General features: G+C 45.1%; 2 protein-coding genes across 12 annotated transcripts; one reads left to right on the top strand and one right to left on the bottom strand.

The window, feature by feature from the left end:
* The first annotated feature begins 154 nt into the window (after positions 1-154).
* On the top strand, positions 155-14,721 carry LOC310903298 (methylcrotonoyl-CoA carboxylase beta chain, mitochondrial-like). 10 transcript variants are annotated; one of them, XM_083846232.1, is made up of 13 exons: positions 952-1,108; positions 1,607-1,933; positions 3,623-3,819; positions 4,913-5,091; positions 6,046-6,126; positions 6,569-6,747; positions 8,234-8,426; positions 9,431-9,522; positions 10,429-10,585; positions 11,358-11,480; positions 12,111-12,256; positions 12,732-12,813; positions 14,504-14,721. In XM_083846232.1, the coding sequence occupies exons 2-13, from the start codon at positions 1,611-1,613 to the stop codon at positions 14,585-14,587; spliced, it is 1,836 nt and encodes a 611-aa protein (XP_083702358.1). In that variant the 5' UTR covers positions 952-1,108; positions 1,607-1,610; the 3' UTR covers positions 14,588-14,721. The 10 variants fall into 10 exon arrangements, 9 of the variants coding, with proteins under 9 accessions (XP_083702363.1, XP_083702358.1, XP_083702362.1 ...); XM_083846233.1 differs by having other exon boundaries at positions 1,068-1,108; positions 1,607-1,808; XM_083846239.1 differs by having other exon boundaries at positions 1,068-1,108; positions 1,607-1,808; positions 3,772-3,819.
* A 151-nt stretch (positions 14,722-14,872) lies between these two features.
* On the bottom strand, positions 14,873-23,862 carry RPE65 (retinoid isomerohydrolase RPE65). 2 transcript variants are annotated; one of them, XM_083846242.1, is made up of 14 exons: positions 21,859-23,862; positions 21,069-21,151; positions 20,479-20,629; positions 19,779-19,886; positions 19,545-19,686; positions 19,273-19,420; positions 18,919-19,000; positions 18,436-18,568; positions 18,191-18,330; positions 17,487-17,616; positions 16,535-16,649; positions 16,343-16,437; positions 16,128-16,239; positions 14,873-15,531 (listed from the first exon to the last, which is right to left on the bottom strand). In XM_083846242.1, the coding sequence occupies exons 1-14, from the start codon at positions 21,867-21,869 to the stop codon at positions 15,380-15,382; spliced, it is 1,602 nt and encodes a 533-aa protein (XP_083702368.1). In that variant the 5' UTR covers positions 21,870-23,862; the 3' UTR covers positions 14,873-15,379. The 2 variants fall into 2 exon arrangements, with proteins under 2 accessions (XP_083702368.1, XP_083702367.1); XM_083846241.1 differs by having other exon boundaries at positions 18,191-18,568.
* Positions 23,863-24,365: the final 503 nt, after the last annotated feature.

The raw sequence follows: 24,365 nt of genomic DNA on the forward strand, positions 1-24,365 counted from the left end.
TGCTATAGCGCATCGAATCTTAATTATTATTGTCAAGATTTTTTATTAACATATACAACGTATTTACCTACAAAATCTTTCCCCTGCCTACGCTGGATTCTTACATTCGCCAATGTATTAGTCATTGCTTAATTATCCCTGCGAAGCCTTATTAATATGTATGGCTGAGAGCGCTCTGGCAGGAGCGCATTTTAATGAAGCCGCTGCAAGGCAACAAGCTGTAATTTCTCGGAGGTTATGCCATGACTAACAACAGCAAACCGACTACAGCGGCCCAGAAACAGTGTGAGGTATGGAGGCAAGGAAATCAAATTCATTTTAATATTTTAATTATACGCTTAATTAGAAAGCGTTTATACATCTCAGCTGAGCGGTTGCGGCATTGAACGATGGAGAACTAGGGACAGCAAATGTCACTACAAAGTCTGTGAATTTCCAGCGATCTGCAGCCTTTTATGGTTTGGTGGAGGACTTGGTGGTGGTAGGTCAGAGGTGGGACTAGATGGTCTTGGAGGTCTCTTCCAACCCAGATGATTCGGTGATTCTGTGGTTCCACGTAACGCGCTGCATGAAGGGGGGACGTGGAAGACCAGGCACTTTGCGGCCATCCTTCCTTTACCATTCTGTATTTGATGGAGAGCGAGGCCCCAGCGTGTTATTTCTGAGGCCACCGTAGGGCAACACTCCGTAAACCCCGTGCGGTTTACAAATCAAACGCACGCGCTGCGTGTATGCTCGTGCTTATGGCCGACACTAGCAATTCCTTTGCCGTTCCCGTTACTTTTGCGGCACCGGCACTCCAAGATGCCGTCCACCCCCAACGTTTTAGCCCCGTTTCGCCCGGGCGCTCCTCAAGGACAGCGTGGGGCCGCGCCGAGGCCTCCGGGGGCGGCGGGGAGGCAGGGCTGGGCCGGGGCCGGGGCCGCCCGGGGCAAGCAGGGAGGCAGGAGGGCCGGGGCCGGGGCCGGGGCCGGGGCAAGGGACGCCCGGGGCCAGCAGGGAGGCAGGAGGGCCGGGGCCGGGGCCGGGACCGAGGCCGGGGCCGTGCCGGTGGCGGAGCCGCCCCCGGGGCGGGCCCGGAGCGGACGGCGCGGCGGCGGCTGCCCGCGTAAGGGTCGGAGGAGGGGGGGAGGCCGCAGCGGGTGCGGGGGAGGAGAAGGGAGGAGAAGAGGAGGAGGAGGCGGTGGGACGAGCCGAGCCGAGCCCAGCCGCCTCGCCGGGCAGGCGGAGCGGGGCCCCGCGGCTCGTCCCGCCCGGCCTCCGCGCAGGCCCCGCGGCTGCCCCGGGCCGAGCGAGGCCGCTGAGGGAGCCGAGGGCAGCCCCGGCCGGGCTGCGGGCAGGGTGTCCCGGAGCACGAAGGTCGTGCTTGCAGCTCCCGGTTTGCTCGTTAGCAGCGGTAACGCAGGATTTGGGAGCGAATCTCGTGGCCTCCGCCGCTGTAACGGCGCTACGCAAGCTGTTATAAGTGGAAACTCAGACATTCGCGGTCTCCCTCCTGTAAAAACTGCCACCTCGCTAATTTCTGCGTATTAATCGGTGCCTTTTCCAGCCTGGGGAGCCTGAATTTTAATTTGTAAATGCTGTTTCTTCTCTCTTTAATTCCTAGGGCCATGTGGAACAATATCACTTTCTGCTCCATTTGCAAACTCTCCCCTAACTCCGCACCATTGCTGCTTCCCAGATTGCTGACTTTAAACCATGTGTTCAAAGGAAAGTGTAAGGGCTTCTTCAGTAACAGTAAACAATCAACACAGACACTACAAAACGAAGGGCTGAAAAGGACATGCAGCATGCTTCCCAGTCGTTTAGTAAGTAGCAAAGCAAAATATAGACGGTATGCAAAAACTTACCCTGTTTTAGATGGACGCGTCCTGTCCGTATATCGACATGTGTTTGAAGAAAATTTAAGGAACAGTGAGGCTGTTGTTAAAAGGTAATGACTGTTTTTTGTGATGCTTTCAAGTGTTGGTACGTGTGAGATGATGTGAGCGTTACTTACAGATGCTTTTAGCAACTTTTAACCCAGGAAGATTGCTAATTAAAAACTCCAGAGATAAAAAGAAAAAAAAAAAAAGCCTGTTAGTAATTTTTTCTGACCACTTTGAAGCTTTAGTTAGTTTCCTTGCTGTTTCCTAGTCAGTTTCTGTTGACTGAGATGCCTGAACCTAGGTGCAGACTGTATTTAAAATACTGTCGTGTGACATTGTTCTGCACCTATTGCCAAGAATTATTTTTAGGCCTTCGTAAAATTTATTCAGGTTTGATTTTGAATGTAAAGAGATAAATGGTGACCCGTGCACTTTAAAGATTGCTCCTGAAAGAGGGGGTGACAGTTACTGAAATTAATCATGGTTCGCTGATAAACGGGAAAATGTGCTTTATGCATTTGGCCTTAAGGATCAGATGGCAAAAATTCAAAGGCCTTTGTTCAGAGGAATGATACAGGAGCTGGAAGCACAGCTATGGAAAACACACTGTGCCCTCCTGTGGTGGCATTTACAACACTATTAAAATCCTTAGCTTTTTTCTCCTGAGGTTTTTCAACCTCCACAGTCTGCAGGAAGCCATAATAAAGTAATGGAGTCACGCACAGAGTGGTTTGTAAATAGTTACATCAGATGGTATTTTTATTTAAAGATGATGCATCTTGGTGAAAAATATTTGACTTAAAATAAATGTACAGCCTTGTTGTTTAAGACTAAAGTTATATAAGGTACCGCATTTGTTTCCAGTTTTGCTCAGTTCATTATCTGTATTTTATGCTGCCCTGATAATAGCAAATGGTAATCAATTTCTCTTTTTGATGATTGTAGTGACACTGCAGTATTCACTCTGTTAAAGTTCATCTTCCATGCTGTTGAGTATACGTAAGGCCTGTCAAAAAAGCTTTCATAACATGTTGAGGGGGAGCAGAGGAGGAAACCATTGAATGGGTTCTTCCCTAGAGTAGTTGGAACCTGGAAATAACTGTCCGTGCTGAATTGGGACTAGCAAATTATGATAGCCTTATTAATATTTGCAAGTTTATAGGCTAAAGTTGTGGTAGAGCAGTATCTCTCAAAGTCTGCTCCAGTAGCTGATGATCAGCCCCTTCTCAGTACTGCATTCCTGGGGTTGCTGACGGTGATTAAGTAGGGTCATATATTGTGAGATGCTGCGTTGGATGCATGAAGGCAACACCTGGGAGGGACAGGACTTAATAATGTCTCCTAACTATGATCAAAAAGCTACAGATAGAATTATATTATTTCTGTATGTGTGTTATTTCTGTATAATTCTAATATAATTAATTTATATTATATTGTTTGACTCTTCTTGGGGTGTCTTTGTTGGGCTTGGAAATGTGACTTCTGAATAATGAAACTAAAATGGCGTATCTCTGCTTTTTGTTACACTTTGGAAGAAAACTTATGCCTTTGAATTGTGTGCTCTGTTAGGCAGTCCTTAACTGTCATGAACAAGTTCCTTTCACAAACAATAATCCAAAAATGTGAATTAATGTTGTTCTCGTGTCATTGGTATGAAAGCCGTGCAATACATTCAAGTCCTGTGCTAAATCTATGAAAGATCAACTTGTAATTAAGGTGGCTTTCATTAATTGAAACTTTCTTTTCTAAATCAGATACTCAGAATTGCTAGAGTTGGTCAGTAAAGGAGGGGGAGAGAATGCCATCTTGCGTCATACTCAGAGAAACAAGAAGCTGTTTGTTCGTGAACGCCTGAAGTTGCTTCTTGATGATGAGTCTTTTCTCGAACTGTCTCCTCTCGCAGGCCTCAATATGCCTTATGGTGATGTTCCTGCTGCTGGATGCCTTACTGGTAATTGCTGGAAAGTTTCATGTTAGATGTTATGGAAAATTCACGAAGTTCGTTTGCTTAATTGTTTGTATCTTTAAATATGATTCAAGTTAGATCTAAAGATGCATATGGGCTGAGGGTATTGTCTGAAGCAGCCCACGCTGGAGATGCAGCCTGGAAGGAAGAAGGGTTTGGGGCCAATGTGATCCTTAACATAATTTGAGAGGTGCTGTCTGGGTGCACTGATGAGTACGTGGTTGTAGGTAGTGTATGTTGGTTGTGGTCTGCGTGTGCTGCACACCTTCCTAAAGCATCTAGCCTTCCTCTCCGAAGTTAAGGTGTTGGTTCTTACTGGGAAAGGAAGAAGGATACGTGTAGTCAGGTTTATGGAATATAACATGGAGGAGCTTGGACTCTTCCCAACATGGAAGAGTTCAGCCACTGATGTATTATTTTCCATTGTTCTTCACTGGGAAATCTGGAGGAAACCTTTAAAGAAAATAATGTTTTATTTTCTTCTTGATTTAGTAATTTATTTGACATACCAGTTACTGATTTTTGTCTCAAAAATTTAGAACGATGTGTCAAATAAGCTGATGCCTGTTGAACGAAAGGGGACCAAGTCAGTGTGTGACACAGGCACTAAGACATTTATTTTGTAATGCTTTTCAAATTATGAACAATTCATTGCACTTCAAAAAGCAGTTCCAGTTTAAAAAACAACTGGAGGAATGGATTGTGAAATCCTGTCTTTTCTTCAGTCACAGACATTTTTCAGTTTTATGTACGTAATTTTTAATTGCCTTCCCTGTTAGCTCAGTCCAAGAGCTGGAAGTCAAACTATGTATTTTTTCTCTTATAGTGATACCAGGAATAAGTTGTATTTCAAGTTCTGCCTTCTGTCATCTAGATTTTTTTTGTGTGTGTGTGTGTCGTTAGCTTTCATTTTCTTATTCCAGAGAAGAGCTATAGATTTCTTCCCTATGTAGTATTTGCCATTTAATTTGCAGCTTATTGATATCACCAAAATGACATCCTAGCTAAAATTTGGCCTCCTTGTTTCATATCTGGTATCTTAGAGAGTCCTGATAAACATCTGTGGTATCACTTGTAGGAATTGGAAAAATCTGTGGGGTTTGGTGCGTCTTCACGGCAAATGATGCAACTGTAAAGGGAGGAACCATATATCCAATTGGGGTGAAGAAACAGCTGAGAGCTCAGGAAATAGCCATGCAGAACAGGCTGCTGTCTGTGTACCTTGTTGACAGCGGGGGAGCGTTCCTACCACTTCAGGTAACACCAGAACCAGTTCATAGAGGAAAATACCTACTGCTTGTTTTAGTCATACGCATTTTCTAGAAATAAATCTCAGATTTATGTTTTGTTTTCTTGGCTGCCTGATTTTCATTCAATATAAGGTATACTTAAATTGAGTTTTGCCTGCAAATCTGAGTCCAGAACATGATTTGAAGATACGTAACAGTAGTGATGACTTTGACTAATCTTGCATCTAGCATCTGATCAAAGTTTAAAAGCTTGAATATCAGTGTTGGGAAGAAAGTGCTGACCAAGCAGGTATCATGGATACTCCTCAATGTGCTGAAACACATTGGTGTGCTTAATAAATTAGAACATTGTTTGAAGTTTCCATTTTCAATTTCAGAACCTTTAAAATGACTCCGTATTTTGTTATGAAGTCTCTTACAGTAATGCACAAACTTCCATGGCCTTTAAAAATGTAGTTTTTAAAATTTTTGCTGTAGTGGAAAAACTTGTGCAGGTTACTTTCCAGTGCTCAGAGGTCACATTATCACAGAGACTAGAGTTATTCCCTCTCCAGACTGAAGCCAAATGCGTAGAAAAAGGTTTTATACAAATTCAAGAGCTGACCCGAAAACTAGAGTAAAAAGGGAAACTGTCCTGAAGTCGTTTCACAGATAAAGTATGAACACGAGCTTCCACTTCCCCACGTTTACAATTTAAGCCTGTCTAGAACAAATGGTTTTCACAAAACATCAGAAGACTTTCTCTGCTTTTGAAACATTGATGGCCATGGGTGCTTTTGGGGAATTGTACAATGTGTAAGGGTAACAAATACAGCGGAGAATGCTGCATGTAGAAGTTTCTGGAATGCTTGTTAGTGGTGACCTCAGAATCAGTTGCAATGCTTTTGTGAATGAATGAAGTAAAGAGGAAGTGCTGGCTTTTACAGTTAATACTGAAACTCACTTTGTTTTCTCCTGGCAGTCGGAGCTGTTTCCTGACAAGTCACACGGTGGCAGAGTTTTCTACAACGAAGCAATAATGTCTGCTATGAAAATCCCTCAGGTACAGCGTCGTTTCGAATACAAGTGTAATACGTGTGATAAATAGAGTTCTGAAAAAAAAAAAGTTTTATCTTAATAGAGTTTCTAGGAGCAGCTGTCAAACATGCAAGAAATTTCTGACAGCTGACCTTTTCTGTTTGTGGGGTGGGGAGATGCGAGTGGTATCTCACAGACAAGAATACTTCTACCTTAAGGATCATCCAGGTGCTTACTGACTGATCTGGATGGAAAGCATCAAAACATTGGGTGGTTTCAGGGTAAACGTTGAGCTCTGTGATGTCAAGAACAGCAACATTGTTCATGCTGGTATTTGTGTCTTTACTTCGTGGTTCTCCAGGCTGCAATTTAGTCTCTCAAACATTTCTGAAATAAAGGTAATGGCTTTGCTGTTCCATTCTTCCCACTGCAGCACTGTGTTTTTTTTTTTTGTTTGTGTCCTTCAGGTGGCAGTAGTGTGTGGCTCCTGCGTAGCTGGAGGTGCCTACGTTCCAACCATGGCCGAAGAAGCTGTGATTATAGATAAAATCGGCACTCTGTTCCTTGCTGGCCCACCCCTGGTAAAAGCTGCTACTGGAGAATATGTCTCTCCTGAGGACCTAGGAGGAGCAAAACTTCACTCTAAGTATGTGAAATCATTCTCAAAAGTTGTAGAGAGCTCAGCACACTTAGCTTTAAAGAACGTATCATTCTGTTATAAGTTAATGTGACTGTTTTTGATGTTTCCAGTGATTGGATGTACTATGGTCCTCAAGGATGGGAAAACATGCAGTGGAAAATGGTAGAAATGATACACGAATTATTACAGAAGTTGTTGATATTCTGTTGTATATGTGGGAATATCGTGGGGCTAGATACAACTCTTTCAAATGAAGAAGGTAACACAACATAGTAATTTAGCTTTAATACTGTAGACAGGAACTTTCCACTTCCAGCTCTTGGCTGTTAATGTATTTGACTCTGATAGAAACCTCACCTAAGTACAGAGGTCAGGATCAGGGCCAGAAGTGGGATCTGTTACTGCACTGTTTGCTTTCCTTCTCAGTTACCATTTTTTGTTAGGTCAGTCAAATGGAAGAAAACTGAAGGGATGTCATGGGGTTAAGCATGAGCTAGACAAACCTGGATTTGGCTCCCCGTTCTCCCACATGCTTTCTGAACTTCAGGCAACTTAGTTCCTCTGTGCCTCAGAGGGACTGGCTATATCAGAGGGATGATAGCACTTCTTTTCCTCATGGAAACATTGTCAGGCTACATATGTTAAAAAAAAAAAAGAGTGTTCAGATACTGTGGTGATGGGAAACTGCATAAGAAATTCTTTTTTTTTTTCTTTTCTGCCCTAAACTAATGCATGGAAGAGGTGGCATAACTTCTTTGCATTTGTCTGCTTCTGAAGACACTAGAGTAACTCGTTGCAGAGAAGAATCTGGATGCTTGTAAAAGTATCTGTAGCAAAGAAGAAAAAAGAAAACCTGTCTGCCACTGCTGTTGATGAGGGCTTCATAGCAGGAGAAGAGCAAGGAGGAAATAAACCTGACAGTAGTAGCTATGTAACTATTTCTTTAATGTTATTTTTTTGTATGTCAGAAATTTCTGTAGTTGTCAAAATAGTTATTCCCTTCTACACAGGGGACAAGGGTGGATTTGCTTATTTGTTTCTGGCATTCAATACTTTGTATGCAGAAACAAATTCCATACCTTTCTCACAAAAGCAAATATTAGTGTGACAGTCAGCTGTGTTTTATATATTAAGTTACTGTGTTTATATCAAAGCCGGAAGTGCTGCTACTGTGATGTAATTTTTAAAGTTTGTTTTACCTTTATTGTTTCCAACAACATCATCGTGAAAGTAGAGGCCTTTCTTTCATATAGGTAGAGACAAAAGTCATGAGGAAGGACTTCACTCTACTGTGAATTTGGTTTTACTTTGGATTGCACAGAAATTCCACTGATGTACTGGTTTGAGCTCATTCGTACAGGAATAAAACTGCACAATGTTTCAGGGAGTTTAGAGATTCATAGTACAGGTGAAGGTATTTCCTTCAGTTTGGGTCCTGTCAGAATTCAGATTTCATTAATTCAATACTATGTAATGTTGTTCTCTCTCTTAGAGTCAGTGGCTGCAGTGACCATTTTGCATCTTCAGAAAAGGAAGCCTATGAGTGTGTTCGAAATGTTATCTCAACGCTGAATTACGAGCCTCTGCCAGACGAGGTCACAGAACACGACGGTCCTCTGTATAGCTCTGACGAGCTCTTGGGGCTGGCACCGCGGGATTATAGGTGTACTCTTCCTGTGAAATTGGTAAGGTGGCAGGTACTATATCCTTTCATCCTTTTGGTCTGCTTTGTCTAGTATCTCCAGGTTGACAGGCAACAGGCTATTCTCTTCTGGAGAAGTGAAGTACCTGAAAATTTTCATACGATTGCCTAATCATTGCCAAGCAGTCTTTAGCCGCAGCAAAGCAGAATGGCAACAAGTCTGCAGAGCTGTTGAAAATATTTAAACCGAAAACCTGCTAGAGATAAGATAATTACAGATTATGCCAGCTGATCCCCATCTGTTTCCATGCACTGTTTGAGATGCTTTTACATCAGTGTGTCTTGTACTGTGTTGGCTGCTTTTAGAACATGCATCCCTTTAGAAACGGGCTTCCTCCTGTCTCCTTTGTTTTTTTAAGGGGTCAAGGCTTTATGTTGTAACTTGACTGCCTAATGCAAATGTAGACTGAAAAAACAACGAAGGTCAAACTGAATTTGTTTGAGGCTGAGACAGACATCTCTGCAGAAGCATGTGGAGTTGCATGGCACTATTTTTATCGTGTAGTTTTTGGAGAGGTTTGGTTTCTCTAAGGATGCGAATCCAGTATCTTCGCCAGTGGTAAATTCCTGGAGTTAAGGGGATTGACTGTAGTAAGAGTGTAGCTTTGAAAGGCAGCACTTAAAACTGTGTTTAAAAAAAGTGTGAGCAATATGCCGCTGAGTATTTTTAGGCACATAAACTATAACTGCACATGCTATTTTTTAGAAGGTTTTTATGCATATGAACAACTGTGCTCTGTAACTTTGAAATAATCTTGGAGTTGAACTTGGCTCAAAATATATGGTTGGTAATCAAACACAATTTTTATGTTTTGTGCATATTGAGTATTTAGCGAAGTGTAAGACATAAAAGGACCACTGTGATCATTTACTTTGACTTCCTGCATAATACAGGTCTCCCTACTATTGGAACAGAGCACATCTTTTAGCAGAACTATCCTTTTTTCCCTCAGATTTCTGTAGGAAAAATTGTATGTTTCTTTGCAGATTCTGAGCCGTCTGCTGGATGGAAGCAGATTCCAGGAATTCAAGGCTGACTATGGAACAACATTAGTGACAGGATTTGGCCACGTGGAAGGGTAGGGCTATAAGATTTCACTATCAATATGCATGGACATATTTGTCTAAATAGCTTTTGTACCGTTATCAGGTTTTACAGTATTCTAGTAACAGTATTTGTGGAATTCTGAACCAGTCAAGAACTGGTGATAAACTACTTCTAGAAAGCCTGATCTTTTATCTCTGAGTTCTGTATTCATTGTGTTTCAGGCTGATAGCAGAACAGTGATTACAATTGAATGGTTTTCATGACTTTGAAATGATTTGTTTGGTCACTCAAGTCACTAAATGAACAGCTGGGACTTTGAAGTCTCAGCAGATTCTTTAAGAAATAAAAAACAACATCTTGGAGTGTTCCTTCCCGAACTGAGTCAAAAGTTATCCCATCTCCCACATGATGGAGATGGAATAATAGCCATACGATAAAACCATGCGTAGTTCAGACCATTAACTAGCGCAGACTAACTAACGCATTCGTAAGCACACGACATTCCAGACAAATCTTTAATTAAAAATAAAAAGAAGTAAAAAATATTTTAGAGACTCTCTGGTTGAAAGTATAAACTTCTCAGCATGACTGTTGCATTGTATGTTACGGGAAGTGGAGAGCATCCAGAGTTCTGGCACCTTGTCTGGCACTGTGAACTGTAGCAGGCCATCTGTAACCTTACCTGCCTCCTGAGTGTTTTCCGTGTTAATACTTCAACGCTTTATGTATAGGGACTGCTCTAAGACTTCTTGTTTGTTACGTATAGCAGGTTCCTTGAGTGAAGTGATACGCGTAATTGCATCCTTTATAGCCTAGATTTCTGTAAAAGGGCACATCTATGTGTGTATTTCCACCCATTTATGTTTCCACCCTTCTGAACGTTATGTCCTGTCTTTTCATAACTTCTGGGGAAAATGTTCCTGTGTCTGTTTTGTAGGCACTTGGTGGGAGTGGTGGCTAACAATGGGGAGCTTACTCATGATGCTTCTCTCAAGGGCAGCCATTTCGTACAGCTGTGCAGTCACAGGAGCATTCCCATCCTCTTTTTCCAAAACACTGCTCCCCATGCAGCAGAGCCAACAAGCATCTCGCAGGTATGGCGTTTTAGTTCGACGTGCTTAATTCAAGCAATTTCCTAGTTCTTGTTTTGCCTAACATTACATTTTGAAAACTATTAATTAGTAGAAAAATTATTATTTGATCCACTTTTGATAGTTAAATCAAGAAGCTTCGTAATTACTTTGCTTTTAAATCTTCTCATTTTATTCTAATTTTAAGCAGGCATGTACACTTATCTAAAATGGTGCTGTCAAGCTGGCAATGCAAGCTGTAAAACTTGGAATTTGTAGTGCTTTTTACGTTGAACTACAGCCTACTGGTTCTTCTGATACCACTGTGCTCCACAGAAAATAAATATTTCTCTTTTCTAAAAGTGAAGGCATTAAAGTACAGTATGTTTTGTCCTGGGCTTTGGAAAGCCTCATAGTCTCTGCTGAGAGAACCTAATAAAGGTTTTACTATTTCTGCAGCTTTGTTCCTCCCAGCTGGCACCACCGCTTAAGACAAAGCCTGGCATAACTGTGTTGTGTCTAAGCTTGCTAATGCCTGGGAGAGCTAGAGTTGCTCTGTATCGTAGGTTTCTTTCTGCACACTGTTTATAATTGTTTTGCTGATTTACATCATAAAGTAAGTGTTATAATGGTCTGTGGTGCTTAACCTATTGATGCTGTTCTACTGTTTTGGAAGAAATGATCATAAAGAATTGCAAAGTAATATATGTTTTAGAAACAGGTTGTAAGTTTGGTGAGAGTGTAAGGAGTCTAGAAGAAAGACTTTGCAGAACTAAAATCTTTATTTTCATTTCAGGCAGAGGCTCACTCCAACAGATTAAAAGCCCAGGCCTCCATGATGGCTGCCGTTGCCTGTGCTGCTGTTCCCAAAATAACCGTAGTAATTGGTGGCTGTTACGGGAGCGAAAGTTACGTTATGGTGAGGGTATCATAAAGGTTAATGGGTTTGGTAATAGACTTGAGACTTTGCCCAGATTTCATGGCACTTTCATTTTTAAAACAATGAAAGCTGTTTGTAGACATTTAACTTGACTCATTACATTAACTAATTTTAAAGGAAAAAATGCATCACAAGATGTGATTGCAGAAAAATTGGTCTGCAGCTAACATAGAACAAATTCTAAAAAACTGGTCGTGGTCTGAAGATGTCAGTCAGAGGGTCCAATCCTGCCTTTTGTTCAGCACATGCTATTTGTTTTCAAAGACTAAGAACCACGTCTTTTCCAGTTGTGTTATTGTGTGGGCTACTCACGCTGCCAGTAAGTGTACTAGGCCTCTTTGCTTGCTTTGAATTAAACATGATGAATAATAAAATGCCACTACCAAAGGCAGTGGTAACTGTGGCAGTTGCTACTGCAGGGGATCTGTATTGATACAGGAGCTGTAGCTGTAATGGGAAGGATCTGTATCATTAATACTTTACAAAATAAACTCTTACATTTTGTCTTGAACTTGGTTGTAGCATTCTATGGCCATTTTTTGTGATAAAATTCATTGAGTTTACACTGAGGCTTTTTTTGTTTGTTTGTTTTGTTTTTTGTTTTTGTAGTGCGGGAGATCATTCAGTCCAAATTTTCTCTTCTTGTGGCCTAATGCAAGAGTTGCTCTTGTGGATTCAAGACATTTGACCGCAGTCCCACAAGCTGGGGACAGTGATAGTACAGATGAATCAGAGCTAAAACATCTGAAACAAAGGTAAGGACGTTAATAATACAACCCCACAGTTATGCTGAGATTTAATTAGTTAAAATACCTAATTATATTCATATTACACATCCCAAACGACTGAAGCAAACCTGAATCTACTGAAAATATTTTAAAATTCTGTGTAATTCCATGTCTACTCTTAGGAACTTCTCAAGGAAACACAGATTTTTGATTTAAAAAACCTGAAACCACGCAACCCTAAATCAAGATACTGTGCTGTATATTAACAAACGGTGATCTTCCAAATACGGGGGATTGTCTGAACTGTGAAATGACTGAAATACGGAGGGATCACATCTGATACGTATTTGCTGGATCCTAATTGATTTTAACAGTAGTACTGCACGTTCACTTAAAATTGAAACATATGCCTTTTTCACCTATGACTTCATTTTACTGGGCTGATATTTTTTTATTAAGTTTTTGTGCTTTTTAAGCTTGTTTAATACTCTCTCTTCTCCAGGCTAGAGGAAGAAAGTAGTGCATTTTATTCTTCTGCCAGACTCTGGGATGATGGTATAATTCTACCTCAAAATACTAGAAAGGTAGGTTGGCTTTGTTTTGTTTTTTTCCCCCTCGTATGTTCTTTATGGTATGTTTTTATCCTCAGATCTCCTCTTGTGGTGAGTGTGTAAGTCTATGATTTGCTCAAGGTCAGCTAGCATGCTGATTCCCAGAATTAGGTCTCTGTTCTTACTCCATTTTCCTGGGTATTTAGCCTTGCAATTCTCATTTTTTCTCTACACCATTAGTCCATCCAAAAAGTTTCTGTTGAATTCTGGTTGTATTCTGGTTACTTTAGCGTTTCCTCACTGAATCTCTAATTGACTTTGCCTTTTGATTCAGTATCCTGATCCTTTTTTTGGGTCTTGCATAATGACTCATAATTTCATGCTCTTCACTACTCACATTGTTTTCATTCTTTTGTCCCAAGATGTTTCATTTTGTTGATTTTCCTGCTGTAATTGCTTCTTACATTTGGGATGTGCCCACCCCTGCTCCCTGCCTTTTTCTTTTAAGTCGGCAGACATGTACTCCATTAAATTATTTCCAAAACCCCCAAATCTTCTGTTGTATTGTTTATTAGCAATACCTAAAGTGTTCTTTGAGCTCCTGAAGTTTTTTTCCTCCTTAAAGTTCACAAATATATCTTGCCATCAGTTAATACTTCTAAATAGGGTACGTATTTATGGTGCTACATATACATTAAATATTTTGTGTGGAGTTTATGGAAACTTTGATAAGGAGAGAGCACTGAGAAATATTTTCTAGTAATAGAGCCAAGAGACTACCTCTCCCTAGGAACTACCTGTGAAAAGAAAGTAATGTGACAGTTGAAATGAATCATTATTACTCTCTTCAGGTAATTTTTACCAGCATACCACAATTCATGTTCACACATTCAGCTTTTTTTTTTTTTCTTCTTTTTTTACACTACTCTTTTGCCACTTTATCCTAGTTCTTGCTAATGGATTGAATTTGTCTTTGTCTGAACTGACAGCATGTGCTCATGCTTAATATGCCCTTAAAAAAAGAATCAGCTTTTTCAAGACAGTGTGTGGTGGTTGAGTAGAAGTCAAATATGTACAGTGAGATTAGGAAAATGCTTATCCTGACTCCTAATTCCAGCAGGATAGACAAAAGGCTTTGGCAAAGAAGACTATTACATATATTCTATGATAATAGTTAAAATTCTCCATTAAGATTGTTATTTTTAAAGACCGAAGTTTTGTATTTTCCACTCACTGTTTTCACAAGGCGCCAAGAAATATGACTTAGAAAAAGATGGACACAGAAGAGCAGGATGTTCTGATAATTTTTGATATGTTATTGGACATCCTAGGAGCGTAGCTATGTAATAACTGAAATGGATTATCAAATAATATATTTTGGTTGAGTGTTTACAGCAAAGTAGCTTTCCAGTGTTCCAGAAGTAATACCGTTGTTAACACTGTGACTGCGAAGTGGTTTAGTGGCTTCCATACATAATACATACGCTTTGGGATCCTGTGGACATTTTTTCCTTTGTATTTCCCTTGCCCCAGTGATATGTTACACTGACATCTGTTTCTGCTAAGTGTACAGCCAATAATTGTTCATTTTAAATGTTCATTGTTTTGCAAAAATTAAGAACAAATGCATTATTGAATGACTGTATAACTTGTAAATTTTTACTAATTTCTTGTTTCGGGGCTCATTGCTTATATATATATTTTTTTGTTGTTTTTTAATCAGGTAATTGCACAGTGCTTACAAATTATACAACAGCAGAAGTACCAGGTCATACCTCCGTGTCAGCATCCTGTCATCAGGATGTAACTGCAGCCGTTTTTGAGTAATCATCCTTTAAAATTAGCACCATGTATTAGAAGGCTTTAATGTAAATGATTTTCTAATTCTTTGATACCATTAATAAAAAGGTTAAGCTACTGCTAACAATTCTGGATTTCAAATCTTTTTACAGTGAGTTTGTATTCTAAACCACAGTCTGCTACTACATTAATTGAAAATTTATTTTTGGGAAAGGAAGGATTAAGTTGTGATTCTGCAGCCTTCAGTTGAAGCAAATTCATCCTAAACCATAATTGCTTGATTTTTTTGAACGGGCAAGTTCAGGTTTCCAGAGCAGCTCTGGGAGGGCTCCGCTCATCTTGCTCTGAGGACACTAATACAGAGACTAGGAAGCAAGTTCAAGCGACATTTCTATAGGATAAAAATACCTCTTTTCAAAGCATGCACCAGAAAGAGCACATAGCACAGTGTAAATTCAATACCTGTAGACATGGTAATATGTAGAAAAGGCTACTTCATGCATCTTTCCCTCTGCTGAAGCTGCAAAGTTCGAATTTGTAAAAGAAAACTTGCGTTATTTTAACTGTATAGTTCTTAGTACTGTACGTTTTGAAATTATGCCACAAAGTACATTTGAAAAATACCTGGATAAGTATTTTGAAGAATCATCAACAAAACCAAAACACTCAGTCTTAAGTTAAATAGCCACACAAAGGAATGACCTAAATTCCTTCAGCGTCACTTTTGGTGTGCTTGCAAATGGCAACTGCACCTTTTCAAAGCTGGAAGAAACCTAACGCACCAGGCTGCAGGCAGCAGTCACGCTCTTTTGAAGAGTCCGTGGAAAGTCACGGGGATGTTCACCTCCACCTCAGCCCGGGCAACTTCGCTCATGTCTTTGGCGTTCAGGATCAGGAGGTAGGCGGGCTTCGGCCCTGTGCCGGGGCTGATCACGATGCTCAGCACGACACCTAGTAGGTAAGAAAAACCACCGGTCAGCAGAGCCAAGGCTTGTCCCACCTTCATACAGTCCTAGTCAGAGCTGAGGAATTCAGGGAATAAGTCGATAACCTTTCAAACCTAGTGCTGCTACCCACTTTGAAAAGTAGGTACAGGGCTGGGGAGGTATGAAGAAATGTGTACAGTGCTTGGCATGAATACAGCTACGTCTTCCAGCAACAAAGCCAGAATTTACGCCAGTCCTACAGGAGGAGGGGAGGGGGTCAGAATAAAATGCTTGATTCAAGACAGGTTTAATTTCAGAAAGCTTGGCCATCTGGAATTCTTTAAGTGTTGTTATTCCTGATGGAAGAAGGCTAGGAAATGAGGATAGCAGATGATCTAAACACAGAGGTTTTTCTCCTTTTTTTCATTTCTTTTTTTTTTTTTCTCCCAGTGTTCTCAGAAACTTGCCAACAGTTTTAGAATAAGGCACATCTCACCCAGGAGCTGTCTGCAGGCCCCTGGTACAACTTTGGAGGCTGGTTTTGCCAACAGCATGCCTGGGGCCAGGAGACACACACTTTTCAAACAACTGTGCGACTGATAGACCAAAATCAGTTCTTACCGTCATCTTCCTCCAGGGCATCCGGATGTGAAACGAAGATGGGCTCTGAGGGGTATGAATCTGGCTCCTGCCACACCCAGGTCTCCTTTGTTTTAACATTCAGCTTGCAAAGCTAAGGGTGGGAAAATTAAAACCACATCTCAGAAATATCCTTTCTTGTCCTTAAACCAAGAGCTCATCAAAAAGATGTGCCTCACCCGGTTGCTGATAGTTACCCTGTCTGGAACAAAGTGATTCAGTCCAAGCCCGTATGTGTACGTGTACGGTCTCCCACCGTATTTCTTGTAATTGATCTGTGGAAATTCAAAGGCTGCAAAGATACGCACGTATGCATGAGGATTAGTAGGACACGGCCAGCTGACGGTACTCGAGTTGTCTCTGGCTGTGACTCGGAGCTGTCACCTTACCGTGGCGCGGGCCTGAGAAAATAACTTCTGGCTCCAGCCAGATGGTCTCGTCGCTGCGTAGCGTCGCTGTGGCTGTCGTGTAGGGCAGCGTGACCAAGTTCTTGCCCGTGTCAGCCTGGGACGAGGAAGAATATCCAAGAGAAATGGAGAAACATTTCTGAATGTATTTGTACAGCAATAAGCAACAGAGCCTCGCGAAGCTACACGAACATGGAAATGGTTGATTCTTCCATTTTCTTAATTAATTAGCTGTCAGTGTAATAAGAATGCTATCTATCAGGCTGAACACATCCCGCAATTCAGCCCTCACTGTGCTTGTAGGTGAACATGCACGTAACTTCTTCCCCCTCACTGAGATTCAGAGGCTTGTTGGGGGCTGCACACTTTGTTTGCTCGACAGCACAAGGTGGGGCACATGAAAGAGGGAAGCAAATTGTGAGCACAAGGAATGCAGAAATTTGATGTTTGCCAGCCCAGACAGGGCTTGCCCAGCGAGGAGGAGGAGGCCCACAACTTGGGAAGCTGGAAATCATGCAGCGATTGCAGGCGGAGAGCTTTGCACCAGGCTGGCTGCGTGGCGGACCTCACACCACGAATCGGGGCTGGGTTTGGCCACGTGCGCCCTGGCTGCTGCTGCTCCCATCTCTGTTCCCCATGCCAGTCCCCAGCATGAGCACCGTGTGTCCAGCGCCAGCCAGCAGCACCCTCTGTGCTCTGCTGCTGTCCCGGGGGCTGATTCAAAAAGCAACGCGCAGGAAATCGAATGGAATATTTTCAGCTCTGGGAAATAAAAAGTTTCTGGGAAGACCCATGCTTTAAGAATATTTTTTCCTCCCATTAGAAGGTTTAGCTTGAGTTAAACGTGACCTGGCAGAGCACTTGGAGCACTCGGCCACAAGCTGCAGGAGTGGTGCAGACACTGACATTTGCAGGCAGGGAGCTGAGCGGGTACCTTGTCAATGTTGAGGGGCAGCACGTATCTGCGGGCTTCGGGCTGCGGCGCCTTCTCCGCCTGCCTCTTCACCTCGTCCCAGTTCGCCCGCAAATTGGCCAAATAGAGGTAGTTGTAAACGAACTCGAACCTGCACAAAGACAGCATCACAGACAGAAAACAGATGTCATTTCTAAGTGAGGAGTTTCAAAGCAGTTTTTTTGCCCCTAAAACGCGGTTGATGACATGAGTCCATTCCAGCCCCTCAGCTGGAGCGAGCCGGGCGCTCACCCCCCAGCACCCGCTGGGTCTCAGCACCCGCTCCCAGCAGCCAGGACAAGCCTGGCTTGGAGCTGCCTGCACCCTGGGAAACACCCCCCTGGGGCCGCGTTTCTCTGTGTTCACGTGAAAAGCACCCTTCAAGCCTGAGTCAGATTCTGAGGACCGCAGCCCCAGAAGCTGAAATAGCATCAGCCCTTCGATAGTCACAGGGAGATTAAAGTCGAAGGCAAACAAGGGCTGAGAAAATGAGTTTGAACCGGGCTCTCCACACCGCAGGGGAATTGTCACGCTGTACAGTCAAAGGATCACCATGAGGAATACTCAGAGCGGCCGACGGAGGCGGTCTGGGTGCCAGGAGGGGATGCTTGTGCGTCAGTGGGATGCGCGGCCCTGCCGGCTGGGATGGTGGCGCCGGCTGCGGTCCCCAGCCACCTTCCACTCACCCCTTCCAGGTGCAGAGATCGACGATGAGAAATCCGTTATCTTCGTAGGTGTTAATGTGATGGAAGAGGTTGAAGGCCGAGGTGCGGTACTTGATATTGAGGAGCCGCCCTTTTTTCTTCTCTGCCACGTGAAGCCAGACCTGAAAGATGGCAGCAGTTCGGTTTTGCTTCCAGGTGAGCACATCAAGGTGGACACAGGAGACCCCCCCTGGCCCATGGGTGGGCGCGGCCTGCCAGTCGCTTACCCCCATGGTCTCGTTGGACTCGAAGCAGTCCATGTAGTTGGCTCCCCACAGGCTCCAGGAGGAGAGGAACTTGAGCAGGTTGATTTTCACCGGGGTTTCAACAAACACGATGTAGTTCGGGGTCAGTCCGAAGCTGTTCGGAAACACACGGGGAGCACATCGAGCTCCTGGAGCACGTGGCTCTGTGGCTACAGCACGCAGAGCAGAGCTTAAGCTTACAGCAGGACAAACATCCCAATTTGGTACCTCCCCTCATTTCAGTTGCTGATTACATGCAAGGACGAGCCATGTGTGCAACTTGTATAGAGCATGCAACCCCAGCAAGGTGGCACAAGTGTGCCCGTACTGTCCCATAGCAGCACCACAGAAGAGGACTCTGCCACCAAATGCTCATTCTCTAAAGCAGCTGCTCCAACATGGGAACACGCCGCATGCAGCAAGGAACCAGATCGCCCTCAGTCCCCTGAGCCAGGCACAAGTTACCTGTGAACGTAGGAGGGCTTAAATCTGTCGCTGCAAGGAAACTGCACCAGCACCTCCGCCTTGTTCATCGGGTCCTCCTTGTCTGCAATAAGACAGCCCAACGGTTATGGGAGAAGTGGCATCCGTACCTACTTTGCCTGCCTTAATACTGTTTGCCCAGCAAGGCTTCTGCCTTTAACACAACGGAACCTCGTGATCCGGAAGCCACATAAATGACTGTTTTAAAGATAACTATTTTAAAGATAACTTTAAAAAAAGATGACAAAAAAAAAAGGACAAAACTCATTTGAAGAACAAAAAGTGATTTAAAGGACAAAATTTTTGCAAGCTTATTCACAGGTGTGTTTAACTGACCTGCCTGGAGTGGGGGAATCCGTATGATGTTGTAGGCAAGTGAAAAATTTTTTCCAAAGCAATTGCCGATGTTATAAACCGTCCCATCGTTCTCAACGTGGGGATGTGCCGTCGCCCCATTGACAGAGACGTACTTGCAGAGATCCACCTGGAGGGCAAGATGCAGAAAGTCAGGGCTCCCTGGGCAGGAGATGGGCTCACCAGCCCTGCCAGGTGAACGCGTTCTTGCCTTGCACAAAGTTCTTCTCTAAGCTCACATCTTAGAGACTTACCTGCTTAATCGTCTCTAAAGTGTCCGGGTTAATTCTGGTTATAAAGTTGGTCTCGGTGCAGGCGTAGTAATCCTCGCCGACAGGGTAGACGTTAACGAGGGCGTTATCGGTGACCTCCACGCCTTTGAAGTAGGAAAAGAACCTGAGCGGAGGAAGGCAGCGCCAGGTCAGTGGCTCTGGAGGCGGGAGCCCCACGGCACAGGACTGCAGCGTCCTCTCGGGGCCCCTCGGTACCTGGAGAAAATGTTCTTGCATGGATCCGGGTAGGCGTAGGTGCCAAATTCAGTTATCACAATCCGCTTCTCCGTCATTGCTCTCACGTAAGCGTCAGTCCGAACGAACCTGGAGAGGGTTGGGGGAAAGGCGCAGCACAGGTATGGTCACACGAACGTGTCAGGCCACATAATCAAAATAAATACAAGTAATCTAGTGGTGAGCCTCACAAGGCCTGTGAGAACCAGAGGCCCACACAGCCCAGCCTCGGGCAGCCGCCCGATCCACGATCCACACGAGGGGTCCCAAAGCTGCCGCCGTTCTCCCCCACCGGCGCAGCAGGAGGGAGGCCCCGGTCAGCTGAAGCTGGCCAGAAACACGTCCCAGTTCCCCCCGGCTGGCCTTCACCGAATGCCCAGTGGCTCCCAGCTCGGCCGCTTCGGCCTGAGGACACGCTGGGCTCCCAGACACAGTGCGGCAGGTCAAGCAACCCATCATCGCAAAAAATAAAAAGTGACTTGTGTGGGAAAAATAGCATTTCTGCCAAGTATGAGCAAGACTCGGTTATTGTCAGCTGGTTTTGGCAACCTCACCGCCAGAGCTCCTCCAGTAACTGCACGGCCCCGCGAGCAGCGGTGCCTGCCCACACGGGATGGCAGCGCCCGTCCCCAGCTCGTGTGGTCGAGCCAAGGCCGGGTCCCCCCGGGCAGCGTCCCCGTACCTGCGGTGGTAGGTGACGTGCCCCTCCTTGAAGTCGAACTTGTGCAGCAGTGCCTGGCCGTCAAAGAGGTGGTAGAAGGGCTCTGCCCCGACCTCGAACAAGCCGGGCCCGCAGCGAAGGAGGCTCCCCCTGAGCCAGGTGGGGATCCTGCCTGTGGGAGACACAGCGCTCTGAGTGCTGGGGCCTGCACCGGTCTGACCAAGCAGTTTTATTGCATTGAGGAAAAAAAAAACACCTTCAAATTACTTTATCTTCCTTATCTTTATCCTATGTTTATTAAACATATTTTTGTTTTTTAAAGAAAAGGTCATGCATACTCATGAGCCCTTTGGTCCATTTGCTTCTCCCGTTATAAAGTCCGAGGAAAGGACAATGCCCAAAACCGAAATGCCCAAGGATCCCACAACCAATCTGTTCTTCCTCCACCCCAAGTACGCCAGCCATGCCAAAGCCTTCATCTCCGATGCATTTAACCCACTGCTCCCGGACCCGTGAAGCCCCTGAGGCCCGGGGAGCTGGTGGCCCAGGTGCTCCCGAGATCAGGACGGGGCTCACAGTTGCACAAGAGGAGGCGGTGAGGGCACACCAACCTGTGACGTGGGCGGTTACCGGAGAGGACAGCTCCTCCACCGTCTCAAAGAGCTTCTTGTACCCTCCCGCGGGATGCTCCACTCTGAAAGGGTCAGGAGAGCTGGGTTAATGAGGCTCTGGCAAACCCTGGGAGCCAGCAATTTTCGACCTCGGGTGGAAAAAGCTGTGGCTGGCAAATAACTGGCGAGCTCAGCAGGGAGAGGCAGCAGCCTCCTGGAAAGGAAGGCTCCAGGGAGCGAGTGGAGGCTGCAGAGGGGCCAGGCCCAGCGTCTGTGCACACAGAGGAGGAGGAGGAAACACCGGCAGGACAGCGAACACCTCACCCCCACCAGCCGGTCTGCGACAGGCACAAGGGACAACCTGGGGACATCGTGAGTGGCCAGAAAGCAGGGCTCCCTTTCAGAATCAGAAATCCAACTTGTATCTCCCAGGTCTTGGATTAGCTTTTTTTCTTTTTTGTCTTTTATAAGCGAAGTGCATTTGAGCACACAGCTGAGCTTTGATCGTTCCAAGCAGGAGGCGACACGGCAGACACAGGCCGTGTGGCCCTTCCCGTGGAAGCCGGGGCCCTCTCCCGGTACCTGGGGGGCAGCTGGTCCCCCACCTCCCACTCACGGGGTGTAGCAGCGCCAGCACCCATATACCGAAACCGCCCTCGCCTCCTGCAGAGACCCTCAGCCCTGTCCCCGACCTGCCAGTGGCCCTGGGGAACTCCGGGCAGAGCTGCAGTGCTGCTCGCCAGTGTGACTATGCACCCGCTCCCACGGAGAGCACTGCAGGAATACTCACTGGCTGTACATTCTCTCCCCGGTGAAGGATTTGAGGCTGCCGAAGCCGAGGGTGAGCCCTGGGCAGCGTGCTGGGATTTATGTGAGCGGTAAGTCCCGCTGGAGGAAGCCCCAGGACCCACCCGCAGCCAATGAGCTCCCCACTGCGAACAGAAGGGGCTTTCACCACCCAAATCCTCCCGGTGCTTGGCGAGGTTTTGTCTTGCCCTTCGCACAAAAAGAGGCTTTAAATGTTTCTCAGAGACCTAAATTCTCCCCAGGCAGAAGCGATTAGAAGGAAACAAACCACAGAAGAGCGCAGACACACCGGCTGCGACCTCAGCTCTCCCCCTCAGCAGCCCAATGGTGCTTACGTCCCGGCTGCAGCCGCCCCATCCCGCGCTACCATCCCCATCCCCAGCACGGCTTGGTGCTTCACCCAGAAACCGAGCGGTGCCAGAGGTGCCCACAGACCGCGCGGCCTTGTCAAATATCGCCCTTCTTAACGCCCCCACACGTTGGCTGCCACCTTTCTTCTCCGTCCCGAGATTTTTTTTTCATTACAAATTGCTCTCACCTGCAGACTAATAATTTACAGGGAGCAGTAAATACACATATATATATTTTTTTCCTAGAATTTAAAAAACACAAAAATTTTTCAACGAGAGGCTGTGGTTCTCCTGTTCTGAAATAAACTTTGGAACCAAGTTAGGTCCCCATGCCTAACTTGAAGGTTGCTGATTATAATGTTACAGTTCTAGATAAATCAAGCATATAAAAAGACTACTGATAATTCAAGAATTCTCCCCGAAAGCGCTTTGCTTGAAGGTTTGAACATGGGCATACCGATGATCCTCGGCAGCCCGCGGTACCGCCGTACTGCTTACGTAAATCACACAGCAGCAGCAACCTCGGCACGGCTCTCGTAGAGGGACCAAGGCAGAGCGTTGCTGACGAAGCAGCTACCGAGTTGCCTCCGTGAGGTCTTTGGCTGAGGCCTCCCACTAACCCCTCCTATTGAGCAACCTTAATTACGTGGGAATTTGTCTGGGGAGGCATCCTAGGGGCGAGTGCTTTCAACATGAACTTGCGTGCTGGTTTGAGGCCTCTCCAACAGTGGAAATAACACAAGATTTTTAATTAACCCCAGAAGGATTCCTAACAGCGTCCTCATCCTCGATGTCACGAAAATCCACCGTTTCCATGGTGACAGCATCCACCAGGCAGCACAAAAACCTCCCAGCCCCGTGCTGCCAGAGCTGTTCGGGGGCACCAGCCGGGAGCGGGACGGCCTCCACCAGCGGCGCCCACGGCTCTCCTCTGTCCTCCTGCCGGGAGCGACGAGCCCGAGCGGCTGCTCGTGTACAGCTTCTGTCCTGGTGCTTCAGGCACCTGGGGCACCCAGCTGTCTGTCGTGGCTCACGCTGAGGTTAGCCCTGAGCGTTTCAGCCACACAGCTCCCCGGCTGCTTTGTACCTGGGTGTTCCTGTGCCGCGACACCGGCTGTGTCACCAGCCGGCGCTGGACCCGGACCCTTCTCTGATGTGGCACCGACACCGCAACCAGCGTCAGCCAGCATATAACCCAGCAACGTGTTACAGATTTGTTAGTCATTTTAAGTAACAACTAAAAAGGTGCTGTCATCAACGCCAATTAGCAAAAAGAGGTGATGCTAAGCACCAGTAACAGCACATCCTCCTGCCTTCTGTGCAGAAAAGTTTGTTACCTCTGACTGGCAGCAGACCAGGTGGCATTACAGATGGCAAGCACAAACAGCTCCTAAACGCTTAAGCAAGAAAGAAGAGAGTTTGGGATCTGTTTATGCAAAACGGTGAGCGCATTTTGCAAACCACAACAGCCTGCCATGACTGCACCCACATCAGCCACGTGCCGAGCCAGCAGTTTGATTTGCTCACATGAAGACCGTATTTACGAGAGCTAACCAGTGTTGGAAGTTACATTTCAGCTGAACATGTTTTTCGAATAAATCCAGTCCATTTCAAGTGAACCCAAACACTCAAAACAAATTAAGGATTTTTAAAGAAGACTAGAAAAGTTTATATGAGCTTAATTCTTGCATGAAAGAAGTTGAGAAGCCACAGCATGTACACACGCAGTCTTCATGTGAGAGACTGGAGTCTGAGAAGCAGCCACTAAGCCTCTGCTCGCTGCACTCCGCTGTCTCAAAGCAAAGGGGAACAACTTCCAGTAAAGCTTTTGCTTAGATCCCCAGAGCAGAATCCTTGTTAGCAGTACGTACGCTATTGCAGTCCGCCCTGAATCGTTTTTTCAAGTCACTGAAAGTCAACCACAAATCCAGCCTAGTGTCAGATTTCAGAGCAGAACTACAAGCAGCGGGTAATCCTGCTGCTCCCCACTATACGCAGCTGATAGCTTACAGGCAATCGTGAATTCACATCTGATGAGCTGCTCCCCATGCAGAATTACGGGGTTTGCAGTACAATACTTAAAAAAAATTAATACTAAACGCTTGCAGTAAAATTTCTCACTTGAGGAAGTGATAGCTAA

Source organism: Anser anser (genome assembly GCF_964211835.1).
Source record: "Anser anser genome assembly, chromosome: 8".
NCBI classification, from domain to species: Eukaryota; Metazoa; Chordata; class Aves; order Anseriformes; family Anatidae; genus Anser; species Anser anser.

Coding starts and splice junctions, on each gene's coding strand:
- LOC310903298 (XM_083846234.1), top strand. CDS start 1,578: ATGCTGTTTCTTCTCTCTTTAATTCCTAGGGCCATGTGGAACAATATC. Junction 3,820..4,912: donor TGCTGCTGGATGCCTTACTG/GTAATTGCTGGA, acceptor TATCACTTGTAG/GAATTGGAAAAATCTGTGGG. Junction 5,092..6,045: donor GAGCGTTCCTACCACTTCAG/GTAACACCAGAA, acceptor TTCTCCTGGCAG/TCGGAGCTGTTTCCTGACAA.
- RPE65 (XM_083846241.1), bottom strand. Junction 19,421..19,544: donor CTTTAGAGACGATTAAGCAG/GTAAGTCTCTAA, acceptor CTTGCCCTCCAG/GTGGATCTCTGCAAGTACGT. Junction 17,617..18,190: donor GATCTCTGCACCTGGAAGGG/GTGAGTGGAAGG, acceptor GTCTTTGTGCAG/GTTCGAGTTCGTTTACAACT.